A 15574-nucleotide genomic window follows, 5' to 3' on the forward strand; every position below is an offset into this window, starting at 1 on the left:
GGTATCCACTACCAGCATCTCATGCCCCCACCACCTCGACTGCCCCCACACCTGGCTGTGCCACCCCCGGGTGCTGTCCCCCCCGCCCTGCACCTCAACCCCGCCTTCTTCCCCCCACCCAACACGGCCCTGGGGCCTCCACCGGACACCTACGGCAAGGCCATGGCACCCTACAACCACAGCAGGTGAGGTGGGGTGGGGGCAAGGGTGGACCCACACACCGAATATGGGGGTGTTTGCAGGGGGGTTATGCTCAGCCCTGCCCTGTGTCCCCTCCTGCGCAGCCGGGAGCTCGGCCCACCCCCCCCTGCTGTGAGCGAAGTGGAGTTTGAGGAGATCATGAACAGGAACCGGGCAATCTCCAGCAGCGCCATTTCCAAGGCGGTGTCTGGCGCCAGCGCAGGTACCAGTGACCATGTACCCTTGTGTCCCCCACCTCCTTCCTCATCCCACAGCTCATCCTGCATCCCTCATCCCTTCCCCTCTCCCTCTTCCCACAGGCGATTACAGCGACGCCATCGAGACGCTCCTCACGGCCATCGCTGTCATCAAGCAATCCCGCGTGGCCAACGACGAGCGGTGCCGCGTCCTCCTCTCCTCCCTCAAGGACTGTCTGCACGGCATCGAAGCCAAATCCTACAGCACGAGCGCCAGCAGCAGCTCCTCCAGGTACCGATGGTCCCCGGGGGCTTGGGGTGACTTCACCGCACCCTGACACTGCCCCCCACCCCAGTGAGATCCTCCTGGGAGGGCACTGAAAGGGCTGCTTGTTTATTTTTGGGTTTGGTTTTTTTACCCCCCGTCTTTTCCCCAAGGAAAAGACACCGATCCCGGGAGCGCTCTCCCAGCCGGTCGCGCGAGAGCAGCCGGCGGCACCGGGATCTGCTCCACAGCGAAGATCGGCACGAGGACTATTTCCAGGAGCGGAACCGGGAGCACGAACGGCATCGGGACAGGGACAGAGAGAGGGACCGGCACCACTGAGACAGGTGAGGTCGGCCCAGGAGGATGCCACGAGCTCTCTAGGATCCCGGGAAGGGCACGGGGATTTGCGCTGAGCTTCCCAGCTCTGACCCTCTCCTCTCTCCCCACAGGAATTTTGGCAGTAAGTGGTTTTTAAATGGACTCGTATCTCCTCACCTCGACCAGGACTACGTGACCGAGGCCTCTCCACCCGCCCCCTCCCTTCCCCGTCACTCCCAGCTCTCTCCAGACACCCAAGGAAAAGCCGTGCCGCGTCCCGGCAGGACTCCCACTGACACCTTGTGGCCTTGGGGCCTGCGCCCTCGCTGCTGCCCAGGGAGAGGCGGGGAGCAGCCGGGGGACGCTGGCTCCGCTCCGTGGACGCTCGGACCCAAAGAGAAATGGTGCTTTGCTTTTTTTTTTTTTTTTTTCCTCCCTTTTTTCTTGGGGTTGGTTTTTCCTGGGGTTTTACCCCTGCGGAGCTCGTTCCGGGGTGGCTGGAGGGGATGGACCCTTCCCCAGGTGCAGTGCGGGGGCGCACGGCTCACAAACCCGGTGCCCGGCTTCACTGGAAGCGATTCGGGTTCTTCGGCCACGTACCATCCTCTCGCCTCATCTAGGGATGCTCCTGGCTTTGCCCGCTCTGCTGGGGAGCAGCAGGGGAGAAGTGGCGGGGGGGGGGTGTCAGGGTTGGCTGGAGGGTCACCCCCCATCCCTCTGCCCTGCCATTCTGGGCCCTGCGTGGAGCTGGCCTCTCCCACAGCACCTTCCTTGTTTTAGAGGAAGCGGAGGAGGCAGAGCATGGCAGGGCAGGCTGCCACCCGCTCCACTCCTCCTACCCACCCTCCCCCCCCCCCCATCCCTTTCTATCCTCCCACCCGCCTGTGCCTCTCTGGGCTGTGAGATCCCGCACAGATCCCTCCAGGAGAGAGGGGAAAAGAGCCCAGGAGGGGTCGGGGTGAGCTGAGGAGAACACGGGGTGACTTCCAGCCCTCCCTGAGCAGCCAGCCAGGTGCCAGCACCCTCTGAACTGGTGCTGGAGAGGAGAAACCCAGCTCTGGGAAGTGTTTTTTTAGTGGAAATAACACAGGGGAGGGGTGGGAGGGGGATGGAGGGGAGGGTAGGGGAAGAAAAAAAAAGAAAGAAAAGAAAAAAGATCCTGTTAAAGTACCAGGCGGTGCCGGCTCGGCGGGCGCGTGCTGGAGGGGGGAGCGCTGGGCGGCACAAATTTCTTCTTGGTTTTGGTTTTTTTTTTTTTACTTAACGACACAAAAGTTTTTAGTTTCTTTTGGAATAGCGGGGGGCAAAGTGCAGAGCAAAGCCCTGATGAACCTCCCCCCCCCCTCCCAGCGAGGCGCTGCCCCCCCCTCCTGCTCGCAGTGATTATAGATTCGTTTGTCTTTCTGATAGGTTGGAAATTGTGTAATAAACTTGATGACGTTGTCGGTCTTTTATACGGTGCTGCAGGGGCTCGTCTGTTGCAGGTTCCTCCTCACACCCCCCTCCGGGGCTTTTAGGGAGCTGCTCAAGGGTGGGAGTGGCTTCAGGGTCACTGCACCCGAGAGAAGAGTAAAATTGGAGGGCTTTGAGTGTCTTTGGGGGTGCCATCTGGGATGGGTGCTGTCCTCTGATGCTTCCATGGGGCTCTTGTGTGCACCCCCCCCCCCCCCCCAAAGCTGGCTCAGCGCAGCGGTTGGGTGCTGGAAGCTCCTGAGTGTTTGCAGTGGAAGCCACAGGCTCGGGCACCAGTTAAAAATAAATCTTTATTGGAAAATAGTGAATTAATTCTGAGAAGGCAATAGAAAAGGGGGGAAAAAAATACTCATTCTCCGTACCTCGAACTGACCTGCACATCCTGAGCCCTGGGGGGGCGGGGGCACAGTCCCCCATGGCAGGGGCTTAGTGCTGCCCCACAGCTCGCTGGGATGCACTGCGGGGGAAGCGGAGAGCAGGATCTCCCGGCCCCGGGCGGCCTGTGGGCTGGAGCTGTGTGCTGGTGCCAGTGTCAGCCCGGCCTGGCGCTGCCGCCTGGGAGGTGGAAACGGCACCGGGACTGAGCACTGGTTCCCAGCTGGTGCCACTCTGTGCCTGGGTCTTTGGCGTGGTGCCAGGGGGGCCTCAGTACGAATCAGTGCTGAGAGAAGGGAAAGACAGAGGTGTTTGCACCGAACCAGCCCAGCACCCCGCTGTGCTGGCTCCTATGGTATCGCCCAGCTCCCCACACCAGTACCTGGAGAAGGAAACCAGCGCGAGGACACCCAGCAGCAGCTCCACGGCGTAGAAGAGCAGGAGGATGGCGTTGAGGATGGCTTCCAGGCGCAGGGCGTAGGTCTGCAGCAGCAGGTAATAGGCTGCCATGACAGCTGCCGGCACGGTGAGGGCCAGGCTGATGGAGAGCGGCACCTTCCGCTGGCACAGGTTGCCCTTGGACCCTGCGGGGCGTGTGGTTTTTGAATGGGAATCGCCCGCAAAGGGGTTGTGCCCCCCCCATCCCCAGGACTCCACAGTGGGATACAGACACACATGGAAAACGCAGCAGTTCCTGGGGGGGGTCTGGGCACTTGGCGGACCCCCCCCCAGTGTCCCCAGGGCTTACCAAAGAAGATGCGTGTGGCCTCAGTGCCGAGGTAGAGGAGGAGCAGCGCCAGGTCCAGCACCAGGTTGGTGACGGGATAGGGCAGCAGCAGCACTGCGGGCACAACCGTCTCAGGGCCCGCACCCCCCCCCCCGGGGCAGGGGGCTGCGGCCCGGGGGGAGGACAGGGAGGGGTGGGGGCCTCACCCTTGTACACGAAGACGAAGGCCTCCAGGAGGAAGTAGGTAGCGCTGTACCACCCGTTGAGGAACAGCAGCACTTGGAGCGGCGTCGAGGAGCGCTGGCGGCCTGCGGGAGGCGAGGCTGGCTGGGAGCAGGGCGGGGGGGGGCACAGCACAGCCCCGCTCCCGGCCCCGCTAAACCCCGACCCGGCTCAGCCCCGCTCCCCGCCCGCTTAAACCCCGACCCGGCTCAGCCCCGCTCCCCGCCCGGTTCAACCCCCGCCCCGGCCCCCGCCCCGTTGCTCCCCCGGCCCCGCCGCGGCCCCGCGCTCACTCCTGGGCGCCATCTTCCGTCTCCATGGAAACCGTCGCCGCCGCCCTCGCTCCTGGCTGCGCTGGGCGGGAAAAGAGCCCGGCCGCTCTCTCCGCCGTCTCTATGGCTCTGGAGGACCGAGCCCGTCGGGCGGCGGGTTCGAGCCCCGCGCCAAGCCCGGGTCCCGCCGTGCCGTGGGGGGCAGGAGCTCCCGGTTATCCCCGTTATCCCCGGTCCCGCCCGCATCCCCTCGGTTGAACCGAGAGCCCGACGCCGCGAGGGAGGGGGGACAGGCCCGCTGTGCTGCCGCAAGCGCAGAGCTGGGGTGAAGCCGCCTGGAAGAAGGGCCAAGCCAGGGGGTCCTGCAGCCCATCCGGGGTGTCCTGGGGCACACGGACACCGGGCAGCCCCTGGAAAACGCAGCTGGTTTATTTCTTTACTGTTTACAAAACCACTTGAGTCCCAACAGAAGCCACGGCGCCGGGACGGGCTGTCCTGTGGCAGAGCCAGGGTGCAGGGTGCACCTCGCGCCAACCCGAATCCCGGCACGAGTCCTGCCAGCGCCCCGGCCCCAGGGAGGAAGAGGAGGAGAGCGGCTGAGCCGGAGCGGTCCCCAAAGAAATGCAGGGAATGCTGGGGTGCAGAGAGATGGCAGGGAATGCTGGGGAGCCGCAAGAGCCCACAGGGAGCCGTCAGCCGCGGAAGTGCGCAAACTCCTTGCGCAGCCAGAGCGAGTCCTGGTAGAAGAGGGGGTCGCCGAGGTGCACCGCCGTCCGCTTGTAGAAGTAACAGTAGAGCACGGCCACTGTGGGAGGGAGCAGGGGGGTGAGTGGGACCCCGTTTTACCCCCCACAGGCTGCACAGAAGGGGGAGAACCCCAGCAGGGAGGCTGTGCCCATGAGCCCTTACCCAGCCGCTGGAAAACGAAGAGGGTCTGCAGGCCTTCGGTCCAGACGAAGCGGCTGGAGTCCCGCCACCGCAGGTTCTGGGACAGGAATAACACGGGTGTTAGTTTGGGGGGGGGGGAGTGGGGGGATGAGCAGCACCCCATACCTCTGGCTCCCTCCCAGGAGAGGCTTTGCACAAGGCTGGGGGCAATGCCAGCAGCCAGGGCAGCAACCCCCCACCCCAAAGGTTAAGCAGCTCAGGGGATTTGGGCAGTGAGACGGGCTGTATTCCAGCTTCAGACTTCAGATCCCTGCAAATCCCCGGCAATCCCCTGCCCGCGTGGCATCGGCAGCACCGGCACGGCCGCCTGCTCCAGTAACCTGGCCTAGGGCAGCTCCCAACGTGACCCCTTCCTCCCCAGGGCACAGACCCTCACCCGGAGGCTGGAGGGTGGCGGGGGGCTGGGACAGGGAACAGGAGGGAGCTGGGGTGGAGGAGGGGAGAGGAGAGGAGGGGAAGGACGCTCCCTGGACAGAGCCAGGGGAGGGGGCTGCCCCCAGCCCTGAGCACTGGTGATTGCTGGGGATTAATCCCAGGTAAACCGGGAGCTGCTGTCCCAGGCTTCGGCGGGGATTTACTCCAGCGCCGGCTTCTGTGCCAGTCAGGACAGAAATCTCCTGGGGCAGGAGATTTCCTGTCGGGAAAGGGCCAGGATGAGGCGGCTCCCTCCCAGCTTGCCATCTCCAGGAACAGGAGGGTCAAGCCATAGCTCATGGTGTTCCTCTCCTGAGAGAAGGAGCAAGGGGAATGGGGGGGTTGTGGCTGGCAAAGCCGGTGCCGCGCTCCCCCCGCCACCACGTACCATCACCCAGACATGGAAGGAGATGCTGAGCGCCAGGTAAGTTGCCGACAGCAGGATGGTCGCCTTGAATTTGTGGAAAAGGAGGTTGACCAACCCGGCTTGGAAGACGAAGGTGTTGAAGAACATGAGGAAGATGATGATGACATTGAAGAGAATAGCGATGTCCTGGATGCTGTGGGAAGAGAGGGGGGGAGAAAGAGAGAAAGAGGAGAGACATGGCAGAGGGTGACACGCCAGCCCTCCCACTCTACTGGGCTCCCTCCTGTGCCCACCCGGTGCTCACATGAAGAGGACGAGCTGGACGGCGGGGGCCGTGCGGAGTAGCTCTGAGAAGGAGTTGACAAAGAGGTCATAGAAAAGCAGGAGGAACTGCAGGAACAGCACCAGGCTGTAGTTACTGGTCTGGAGCATCTTCCTTCCCCGGGGATTGGAGCCTTCAGCCTTGGCATCCCCAGTGGCAGAGCGAGCTCATGGTCCAGAGCTGGTGGGGCGGAAGCTCAGCATCACCTCTCCTTACAGCTGGGGTTGGGGGGAGGGAGGGAGAGAGGGGAGGAAGAGCAGAAGTTTTGTTTCTTTACCCACCCAGCACCTTGCAAACCTCTTCCCCAAGTCACACGAAGCAGGTGCAAAGAGATCCGGTGAGGATGGAGAGGGACGAGGCAGACGTGCAAGTCCCGGGGAGCAGCGCCCGGGAGGGTCACTCCTGCCCCACCTCTCGCCCCGGGGCGAGCCCCAAAGCTGTGGCGGGCTCCGCTTGGGCACGCCGCGCCCTGGCACCGCTCTCGTCCTTCACCTCACCCCGGCAGGGCGCACCCTGCCCCGGGGGCAGCGGGGCGGAGCAGGGATGAGGGCAGCGGGGGGAACGGCCCTCCTGAACGCGTCTCCCACAGCCGGCAGCCGGGCGGAGGGGGCAGGGGCGCAGCGGGGTAAGCCGGGGGGGGGGGTTACGAGGAGGGCGGGCCCCGGGGAGAGAGGCGGCTGGCCGCGCCCCTGCTGCGCCAAGGGAGGCCCCGGCGTCTCGGGAGAGGGACCGGGGGAGGGGACGGACCTGCCAGGACCCTTCGTAGCTCGGCCCGGCCCTGTCCGTGCGCGGCTCCCCACAGGCCGCAGCGCCGCCGGCCTCCCTCCCTTCCCCAACTCCCTTTCCCCTTCCCCGGCCTCGCTTGCCCCGTCTCCGGTCCCCGCCGCGGCCTAGCGCTGACCCGTCGCCGCCGCCGCCATCTTCCGTCTCCACGGCAACAGCCACAGAGAGCGGGGCGGAAGCGGGTGGCTGGAGGAGCCGCGCCGGCGGCCGCTCTAGCCGCCGCTCTCGTTGGTCGCCGGGCCCGGGAGGGGTGCCGCCCGGCATGGAGGCACCCGGCGAGGCCGAGGGGGCGGCGGGGCTGAGGTACGGCCCCGGGGAGAGGCCGCGCCCCGCGCTCCCGGCGCCGGGGGGGGAGCCGCCGGGGCCCCGGGTTCGGGCCCTGCGTGGCCCCGGGGGCAGCCGGAGGGCCGGGCCCTGTGCTCCCGGGGCGGCGGGAGCTGTAGTGCCGGGCCTTGTGCCTCACCGGTCCCGGGGAGCCGTGGGGCCAGACCCTGGGGAGAGCCGGGGGGGTGCCAGGCCTCGGGGGGAGCCATGGGGCCGGGCCTTGGGAGAGCTGTGGGGCCAAACCCCGGGCCCCAGGTCCTGGGCGAGCCGGGGGGACGAACCCCACCTCCCTGGGCGCCTGGGGAGCCATGGGGTCAGGCCCTGGGGGGAGCTGTGGGGCCAAACCACGGGCCCCGGGGGAAGTCGGGGGGGTGCCAGGCCGCGGGAGGAGCTATGGGGCCAAACCCACATCCCCAGGTCCCCAGGTAAGCATGGGCCCAGGCCCTGGGAGGAACCGTGGGGCCAGGCTCCAGGTCCCTGGGCCCCAGGGAAACTGTGGGCCCAAACCCTGGGCCCGGGGAGCAGCTGTGGGGCCAAACCTCACATCCCCAGGTCCCAAGGGAGCCGTGGGGCTAAACCCCGTGCCCTGGGGGGAGCTGGGGGCTGGGGGGCAAGTCCCCGTGGAGAGCTTTGGGGCCAAATTCTGCGTCCCTGCGTCCTGGGGGGAGCCTTGAGGCCAAACCCCGGGAGCCATGGGGCTGCTGAGCACCTTGCCAAGCACCGTAAGGCCTGGGAACGAGTGGGTGGCCAAGCTCGTGATGCCTGTCCCACCCATCTCCTTCCTCACTGTCCCGTGGGGCAGCTGATCTGGGGGACACGGGGCCATGGTCACACCCTCCCCCTTCCCTACCGCTTGGGGAAGAGACACAAGTATCTATTTCTGGAGGCAGATGCAAATGGCCAGGCAAATGAGCATAGTCCTGTGCCTGCCAGTCATCTGCTGCAGCCCAGTGGGGGCTGTTGCCAGGGGGTCACCCCTGACCCCTGTGGAGCAGGTGGGGTGAGAGCTGGCACAGAGTGGGCAGGAGGGAGCAGAGGCGCTAGGGCTGCCAGGATCCGGGTGCTGGGGAATCCCCTTGCACCCCGCTGGAGAGAGTACTGGGCTGTGGTTGCGGCTCATGGGGCCAAGAGGGATTTGAGAAGGGGTGCAGGTGCCAGTGGGGCGGTGAAAGGGTGGCTGGGGCGCAGGTTTGAGGGTGCTAGAGGAATGGAGGGAGTGTACGTGTGTGTGAAAGGGAGGGGACCCAGATGGGTGAGTTCCTGGGGACGATGCAGCAGAGCTGTGGGCTCTGGGCAGACGGGCAGGCTTACGAGAGACACCCAAACCCCCCACCAGGCCCTTGCTGCTGTGCCCTGGGCACAGGGGCAGGGTGCAGCAACGGCTTCAGTGCTGCCAGGGGACCTGGCTCTGGCAAGGGCCGGTTTTCCCCTGCCCATCCCCAGCTGGGCCTGGCACCCTTCCCTGGCCTGGCAGCTGGTCCAGGCCCCCCCCTCCTCTGTGAGCCTTGGTTCCCCTTTCAGGCTGGCTCCTCCCTTGGGGGTGTGAGGGTGTCTGCACACCAGCGAGAGCCCCGGCGCAGGCAGAGAACCCCGGCGGCGCGGGCTGAGCGAGCCTCTGGCCTTTCCCCAGGTGCCGCCATCCCGCCATGGAGATGCTGGACCCGCCCTTCCTCCCCTTCTGCATCCTCCTGGGCTGCCTGGGCTTTGTGTGCGTGGCCTTCGTGAGCGCCTGGTGCCAGCACTGGCGCGGCGGCTTCGCCCTGGACGGCAGCGCCCAGACGTTCAACTGGCACCCGGTGCTGATGGTGACGGGCATGGTGGTGATCTACGGCGCAGGTGAGCGCGGCCTCGGCGCGGTCTCGGCGGGGTGTCGGCGCGGTTTCGGTGCGGATCCGGCCTGATCCTCTCACCCAACAGCGGCCCTGGTGTACCGCCTGCCCTCCACCTGGAGCGGCCCCAAACTGCCCTGGAAGGTGCTGCACGGCGCCCTGGCACTGGCAGCCTTCGTCCTGGCTGTGCTGGGGCTGGCAGCCGTCTTCCGCTTCCACAACGACCACGGGACGCCCAACATGTACTCCTTGCACAGCTGGCTGGGCTTGGTCACTGTGCTGCTGTTCTCCTGCCAGGTAGGTGCTGCCCCCCCGGCCCCACGCCCGTCCTGCCCCTCCAGCACCCCCCTCCCCGTGTCCCTCACCCCTCAGCTCCCCTTCCCGCAGTGGCTGGCCGGCTTCAGCGCCTTCCTGCTGCCCTGGGCTCCCGCCTGGCTCCGTGCCCTCTATAAACCCGTCCATGTCTTCTTCGGTTCCGCCATCCTCCTGCTGTCGGTGGCCTCGTGCGTGTCGGGCATCAACGAGAAGCTCTTCTTCAGCCTGTGAGCGTGGGGAGAGGCAGGGGGAGGCTTCTGGGGAGGGAGGGACGGGGGAGAGGTTTGCGCTGGTCGTGGTTTCTCTCGCGGGGCGCTCCGAGTGAAACCGAGCGTGGGGATGGCAAAGGGAAGCGAGCGCTCCCCGCCCGTCAGGTGCGTGGCTGGCTTGTGCAACGCCCTGCTGCGGGGTGGCTGCGGGGTGGGTGCGGGGTGGAGTGGGGGTGGGGCTTAGGGGAAGGCCGGGCACATCCAGAAAAACTCTCGGCTCCTCTTCCCCCCGCCTCGAGGAAAAACGGGACAACGGAGTACAAGCACCTGCCCGCCGAGGCCGTCTTCGCCAACACGCTGGGGCTCCTGCTCCTCCTCTTCGGGCTGCTGGTGCTGGGTGCCTTGGCCAGGCCCAGCTGGAAGCGCCCCGATGCCGACTCCGCGGATTCTTGCCAGGTACCAGCTCCGTGGTACGGACGCTTTGGGGAGCTGAGCTGCGGCCCTGCCACAGCCCCAGGCTTGGGGTGCTGGCATCGCCTTCACCAACACCCTTCCTCGCAGCCCCTGCTTGGCGCCGAGCGCTGACGCCGTGGCCGAGGTGTCTCCCAGGGCTGCTGTCCGATGCTGTCACTCCCCTGCCCGCCGTGCCAGCCCCACTCGTGGCCACACCAGGGGCTCCTGCTGCCTGCGCCTGACGCTCGCTCGCTGGCCCGTGGGAGGAACGGGCAGAACGTGGTGCAGCTGTCAGAGCTTCGCCAGGTCAGACACCGCTGGGGGTGGGGGAAATCCCTGTGCCTGCCGGCGCCACCACCCAGCCCCCCAGCTCCGGGATCATCTCCTGTCGGGGGGCTGCAGGGACGGAGGGGACCCTCGCCCTGCCGTGCCCTCCTCTTTGTCACCCTCTCTGTACCTCTCCATCCGCCCCGCCGGTGCAGGACCAGCCGAGCAGCCTCTCAGGGCCTTTGTGGAGATGTAATAAACCTGCTGGCTTCCGCAGCGCTTCCGTGGATTTGGGGACAAGGGGAGAAGTGGGGTGTGCACCCAGGAGCCAGGATGTGAGAGCCGGCTGCCCAGCGAGCAGGTCCTGGTGCCTGGGGACCACGTCCTGCCCAGGGGCATGGCTTTGGCCTCACTGGCTCCTGCAGACTCTGCCCCCAGCCCTTTTTGCCCACAGACGGGATCTTCTGTCCTCAGTTCTCCCTCGTCCCGTTCCCAGAGGCACCTCCAGATCCCATGCCTGGGGCCACACAAGTCCCGTGATTTCCCCCAGCACCCAGTGGCTTCCTTCCTCCCCAGCACAGCCACCCTCCTGCTGCCAGTGGGACGGGCTGAACCTCCGCTCCCGCGGCCCCCCCCCCCCCCAGGCTCTGCGGGGAGTGTTCCTGGAGGAAGCCTGCCACATCCTTGCCACCCCCGTTGCCCCCAGCCCTTGCAGCGGGCTGGACGCCCTGGGTGAGCTTAGTGGGACCACAAAGGTTTATTGGGGGGGTATGTGTGGGGCGCTGCCAAGCCCTGCCTACGCCGCTGAGTGTGCAGGGGGCCAGCCGCGCCCCCGCCTCAGCTCTGCAGCGCCTCCAGCACAGCCCGCAGCACGGCCGCCACCGCCACCGCGCCCGGGTCGGGCTGCAGCAGCCGGGCAGAGCTGATGTAGCTGGCTCTGCCCGCCCCGGCTTCCATGTGCCTGGTGGCCTCCGCCGCTGCCTCGGCGCTCTGCCGGGGTAGAAAGAAAACCGGGGTGCGCTCAGGATGCGGCCTGGGGAGCCGCTACGGTGATCCCCACAGCAGGTTCCCCGCCCTGCTCCCTACCTGCACGGCGGCAGCCAGCACCGGCAGCAGTTGGGCGTCGGGGCCGCGCAGGGCATGCAGAGCCTGCACCGCAGCGCACAGCGGGTCCAGCTGTGGGGAGATGTGGAGGGGGGCTGAGAATCAGGGGGCCCCTGGCTCTCTGCCACACGTCCGCCCCGGTACGGGACGCTGCCGCTCACCATCGTCCTGTCCCCCGGCGCGGCTCCTCCGTACCTGCGGAAGGCACGGGGAGCCGTCAGGGTCCCGTGGAGGGATTGGGGGGCTTCAGAGAGGAGGGGGGAGCACCCCGCAGCACTCACCGCTGCATGGCTTCTACACCGGCGTCCATGGCGTCAGCCCACGCTGCGAGGTCACCACCGTCGCGTAGAGGCCCAGCAGCTGCCGTCAGGAACAGCCCGTAGAGCTGCAGCGACACCAGCACATCACCGCAGGCGGTGGGGGCACAGCCAGGGACCCTGGGGGGTGACAAACCATCCCCCCCACCCTCTCCTCCTTCCCCGCACTCACCACGCCGGAGGAGCCCCCCATCTTCTCCAGCAGCAGGTCAGCCAGGGCAGAGAGGAGCCGGGCTGGGGCTGCGGGCGGGGGCCGGGCACGCACCCACTCCTGGATGGCTGCAGGGACAGCGACGCGAGGGGACACCAGGTTGGGACCCTTCCCTCAGCCCTGCATGGGCTGGCAGGGGGGCACCTGCACCCCTACCTGCCCTAGGGGACCCCTGCCCCTCTTGGGGACAAGCAGGGATGCATACACCGCCCCCAATACTGTGAGGTAGCTCCTCTGGGCGCGGAGACACTGGGGGGAGTGTGGATGCTGGGGTGGGGGGATCCTGGGGATGCGTGACTTGGGAGCAGATCCCACTCCCCAGCTGAGTCGTTCCCCTGCCCCGAGAAGGGATGTCCCCAGGGGAGACCCTGCTCCCGGGAGTGGGTGCAATACCCACTCCCCGTCACCCACCTTGCGCAGCCCGGGCGTGCGTGTGGCCACAGTCCCCGTCACCTGCCGCGCGGTCCAGCTCATTGAGCCTGTCCTGCATGGCGAGCAGGGTGCTGCACACCCGCTCCAGGACCAGCTGCGCCTGTGCCGCGCCGGGACCTGCATGGAGGAGACGTCACCCCTACTCCTTCCACACACAGGGAAACTGAGGCACAGGGGAGGTGACAGCTCGCCAGGGGGGGGACTCCGGCACCCTGGGGCTGCTTGTACCTGTGCCAGTCTCATGCTGCGTGGTCCCTGGTGCCTCTTTCGGTGCCGGCACCTCTTGTCTCTGGCTGGTCGCAGGTGCCGCAGGCAGGTTGGGCCAAGCCACGGCCGTGGTGTCAGCATCTAGAGCAGCGAGAGGGGCAAGCGAGGGGCGAGCTCAGCTCAGCGGGGCTGGGCTGCATCCTCACCCGCCCGCGCGTCTGGCAGCCAGGCACCTGGCTCCTCAGCACCTCACTGGCACAGCGTGCTGGCCATCCCCTCACCCAGCTCCCCGGGACCCCCCGCACCCCCGTGCCGTATCCCCGCCCGCCGGGCGCTCACCAATCAGCGCCACGAGTTCCTCATCCACCAACATGAGGGTGAGGGAGACCCCAGCCATCTCCAGCGCCGTCATGAAGGAACCCACCAAAGCCCGAGCGATGCGGATGCCTCGGTTCTCTGTGAGTACAGGGAGGTGAGGGGGGAACCCAAGCCTGTGGAGGAAGGGTCCTCAAAACAGCAGGGAAGAGCACTCCGAGAACCCCCTGTGCTTACCCAAGCAGCGTACGGCCGCCCCGGCCACGATGCCCAGCTCCAGGCAGGACAGCCCACCCAGGTTGTTCACCATCAGCACCACGGAGGCTCCTGTGGAACAGGTGGCAGAGTGAGACCCCCCAGCGGGGGAAGGGAGGGCTGAGGGGGGCTTGAGGGGAGGCCTCACCGGGGCTCAGAGGCAGGCAAGAGGCATTGGAGGGGTCCGTCATATGCGCCAGCATCGTCTCCACCGCCTCATCTGCCGGCAGCACCTGGGGGGACATACAATTGGGGGGTGGGGGTAGAGCTGGGAGGGGCCCTTGAGAGTGGGAGGTGGGGGTGGACACTGAAGTGCTGCTCACCTTCATCCTGCACACGCCTGCCTCGCCATGGATCCCTGCAGAGATGGGGGCATATCACCCCGTGCTGGGGCACCTCCCGTACTGGGGGGATGGGGGTGGGACACTCAGCCCCCACTGGGATGAAGCCAGGGGGAGACAAAGGGTTCCTCACCCAGACCCAGCTCCATCTCGTCGGCAGCCAGCTGGAAGGTGGGCTTGGAGCCCGGGACGCTGCACGGGGACAGGCTGAGACCCAGGGTACCTGCATGGAGAAGGATGTGGGGCATGGGGAGGGGGGGGGCTGGTTTGCCCGAACTGTGAAATTCCCAAGGGATTGAGGGGGAAAACCCACGACGGGGCTTGGGGGGCGGAAGGCATGGCACCCCGGGGGTTCCCAGCGCACAACATGGGGTCCCAGATGCGTACCCATGCCTTTGGTGGCCGCCAACACCTTCTCGACGATCTTGTCCAAGCTCGCCCCCGCCTCGGCCAAGGCCCCCGCCACCTGCCACGGGTGGCACCGAGTGAGGGCTCACCGCGCCCCATTCCCCACCCTGTCCCCAAAAAATTCCCCCCATCCCCACAGGGACACGGCGGGACCCTCCAGACCTTGTGTACGAGGACGGTGCCGCACAGCCCGCGGCGTCCGGCTTTCTTCGGGGCGGCGAAGGCGCAGTCGTCCCCCACCACCACCATGCGCACGTCGGCCCCCTCCGCCCGCGCCCGTTCCAGCGCCAGCCCGAAGTTCAGCCGGTCCCCGGTGTAGTTCTTCACGATCAGGAGGGTCCCGGCTGCGCAGAAGCAGAGGCCAGTGGGGTGTACCGGCGAGGTGGGGCAGCGAAGGGGATCCCTGACCCACACCCCAAAGCACGACCCTACCTGCGCCTGCCTGTGTCACCGCCCGGATGGCTGCCAGGATACTGCCCACGGCCGGAGAGGTGAAGACGGCGCCGGCCACCACGCCAGTCAGCATGCCCTTCCCAATGTACCCTGAGGAGCGGGACAGGGGGCTCGGTACTGCACCGGGGGAGGCCGGCGATAGCAGTGGCTGGGGGACACAGGGGGACATGGGGGTCTCCTTACCTGCATGGGCAGGCTCATGGCCGGAGCCCCCCCCAGAGAGCAGGGCCACCCGTCCGCGGATGGCCCCCAGGTCGGCACGCAGGACCACCCGATGTCCCTGCAGGACCCGCAGGCCGGGGTTACAGGCCACCAGTCCCGCCAGTGCATCGTCAGCACAGCCCGTCACCGAATTCACCAGCTTCTTGGGGACCTGGGGACACAAAGGGGCAGTGGCAGGACAGGGGTGGCACCCCAAGGCCACTGGGGTCTGGTGGGCCTGGGGGTGGGGTTGGGGAGAGGAGGGGGCTCACCTCCATGGGGGTGGCAGAGGGTTCCGTGCAGCCTTCAGCCTCCAGACCAAACGCTGGCAAGCGGAGGGAGGACAAGGTCCAAGGCTGGCGCAGCCAGGCCCCTTCCTGCCTGGGGGTCCTGCGGGGACGTGGTGGGACTGGGGGGTGTGTGGTCTGATGGGGGGGGTGGGGGTGGGTTCAACGTCACCCCCAAACACGCACCAGCTCCTGGAGGGACACACACAGCAGGGTGAGGGGATAAGCCCTACAGCCAGGACCCCCTGATGGGCTGGGTGACCACGATGGGACCCCCCGAGCAGGGACCTCCTGCTAGGGTGGGGGGTACTGGGGTGGGGGGAGCACATTCCCCACCCCCCCACCATGGTTACCCCCTCTCGGGGGGGCAAGAGGGGAGCATCCCCTTGAGCATCGCCCCCCGCCCCGAGTCGGAGGGGATATGCACCGTCCCCACGGCGGAGGGGGAGGGGGCCAAAGGGGGTGTCCCCCTGCAGGGAGCCCTTTGGGGGGTGAACGGGGAGGAGACGGGGGTTGCGAAGCCGATGCACCCCCCCCCGCCCCGCCATCGGGGCCCCCCTCTCAGCGCGGGAACCGAGTGGCTGAGCCCCTCCCCGTCGGGGATCCCCTCTAGGGCAGGTGTGCGGGGACCCCCAAAGGGAGAGTTACACCCCAATTCCCCCCCGGAGCATCCCCTTTCCCCACCTGCCCTCTCGTCTGCTCCTCCTCTTGGTCCTCCAAGCCGCCTAGAGGGGCCCGGCGCGGCCCCCTTCCGCTGACGCCGCGGCGGAGGCGGCCGGA

General features: G+C 67.1%; 5 protein-coding genes across 6 annotated transcripts in view; 2 read left to right on the plus strand and 3 right to left on the minus strand.

The window, feature by feature from the left end:
* CPSF7 (cleavage and polyadenylation specific factor 7) overlaps positions 1 to 2417 on the plus strand; it is a gene marked incomplete at its 5' end in the record, with an annotated part of 6489 nt that extends 4072 nt beyond the window's left edge. The window contains 5 exons of the mRNA XM_084263195.1: positions 16 to 185; positions 285 to 403; positions 501 to 669; positions 816 to 989; positions 1095 to 2417. Coding sequence (XP_084119321.1) covers positions 16 to 185; positions 285 to 403; positions 501 to 669; positions 816 to 984 — 627 coding nt within the window. The 3' untranslated portion in view covers positions 985 to 989; positions 1095 to 2417. The remainder of the gene's footprint in view (positions 1 to 15; positions 186 to 284; positions 404 to 500; positions 670 to 815; positions 990 to 1094) is intronic.
* A 332-nt stretch (positions 2418 to 2749) lies between these two features.
* TMEM216 (transmembrane protein 216) lies at positions 2750 to 4066 on the minus strand (the record flags this gene model as incomplete). Its single annotated transcript, XM_084263196.1, has 5 exons — positions 2750 to 3097; positions 3194 to 3395; positions 3560 to 3652; positions 3745 to 3846; positions 4054 to 4066. The coding sequence occupies 5 exons, from the start codon at positions 4064 to 4066 to the stop codon at positions 3082 to 3084; spliced, it is 426 nt and encodes a 141-aa protein (XP_084119322.1). The 3' UTR covers positions 2750 to 3081.
* A 394-nt stretch (positions 4067 to 4460) lies between these two features.
* Positions 4461 to 7000, minus strand: TMEM138 (transmembrane protein 138). The gene is made up of 5 exons (XM_084263368.1): positions 6985 to 7000; positions 6066 to 6301; positions 5783 to 5954; positions 4942 to 5017; positions 4461 to 4837 (listed from the first exon to the last, which is right to left on the minus strand). Exons 2-5 carry the CDS (start codon positions 6191 to 6193, stop codon positions 4725 to 4727), a joined length of 489 nt encoding a protein of 162 aa, XP_084119494.1. The 5' UTR covers positions 6194 to 6301; positions 6985 to 7000; the 3' UTR covers positions 4461 to 4724.
* CYB561A3 (cytochrome b561 family member A3) lies at positions 6621 to 10532 on the plus strand (the record flags this gene model as incomplete). 2 transcript variants are annotated; one of them, XM_084263367.1, is made up of 6 exons in its annotated part: positions 6621 to 6708; positions 8821 to 9026; positions 9108 to 9316; positions 9407 to 9561; positions 9843 to 9999; positions 10105 to 10532. In XM_084263367.1, 5 exons carry the CDS (start codon positions 8837 to 8839, stop codon positions 10126 to 10128), a joined length of 735 nt encoding a protein of 244 aa, XP_084119493.1. In that variant the 3' UTR covers positions 10129 to 10532. The 2 variants fall into 2 exon arrangements, with proteins under 2 accessions (XP_084119493.1, XP_084119492.1); XM_084263366.1 differs by lacking the exon at positions 6621 to 6708 and adding an exon at positions 7129 to 7169.
* Positions 10533 to 11005: 473 nt separating this feature from the next.
* TKFC (triokinase and FMN cyclase) lies at positions 11006 to 14838 on the minus strand. The gene is made up of 17 exons (XM_084263365.1): positions 14780 to 14838; positions 14490 to 14679; positions 14286 to 14396; positions 14016 to 14197; positions 13833 to 13911; positions 13579 to 13668; positions 13428 to 13462; positions 13253 to 13337; positions 13087 to 13176; positions 12874 to 12990; positions 12556 to 12675; positions 12307 to 12444; positions 11857 to 11963; positions 11649 to 11752; positions 11529 to 11562; positions 11350 to 11439; positions 11006 to 11253 (listed from the first exon to the last, which is right to left on the minus strand). The coding sequence occupies exons 1-17, from the start codon at positions 14783 to 14785 to the stop codon at positions 11101 to 11103; spliced, it is 1731 nt and encodes a 576-aa protein (XP_084119491.1). The 5' UTR covers positions 14786 to 14838; the 3' UTR covers positions 11006 to 11100.
* Between the last annotated feature and the right edge of the window lie 736 nt (positions 14839 to 15574).

The sequence above is a fragment of the Gallinula chloropus genome (assembly GCF_964237585.1).
Source record: "Gallinula chloropus genome assembly, chromosome: 4".
NCBI lineage: Eukaryota > Metazoa > Chordata > Aves > Gruiformes > Rallidae > Gallinula > Gallinula chloropus.

Coding starts and splice junctions, on each gene's coding strand:
- TMEM138 (XM_084263368.1), bottom strand. CDS start 6,193: ATGCTCCAGACCAGTAACTACAGCCTGGTGCTGTTCCTGCAGTTCCTC. Junction 5,018..5,782: donor CCTTCCATGTCTGGGTGATG/GTACGTGGTGGC, acceptor TTCCTGTCCCAG/AACCTGCGGTGGCGGGACTC. Junction 4,838..4,941: donor CTTCGTTTTCCAGCGGCTGG/GTAAGGGCTCAT, acceptor TCCCTCCCACAG/TGGCCGTGCTCTACTGTTAC.
- TKFC (XM_084263365.1), bottom strand. Junction 11,964..12,306: donor GCACGCCCGGGCTGCGCAAG/GTGGGTGACGGG, acceptor CTGTCCCTGCAG/CCATCCAGGAGTGGGTGCGT. Junction 11,254..11,349: donor TGCTGGCTGCCGCCGTGCAG/GTAGGGAGCAGG, acceptor CTACCCCGGCAG/AGCGCCGAGGCAGCGGCGGA.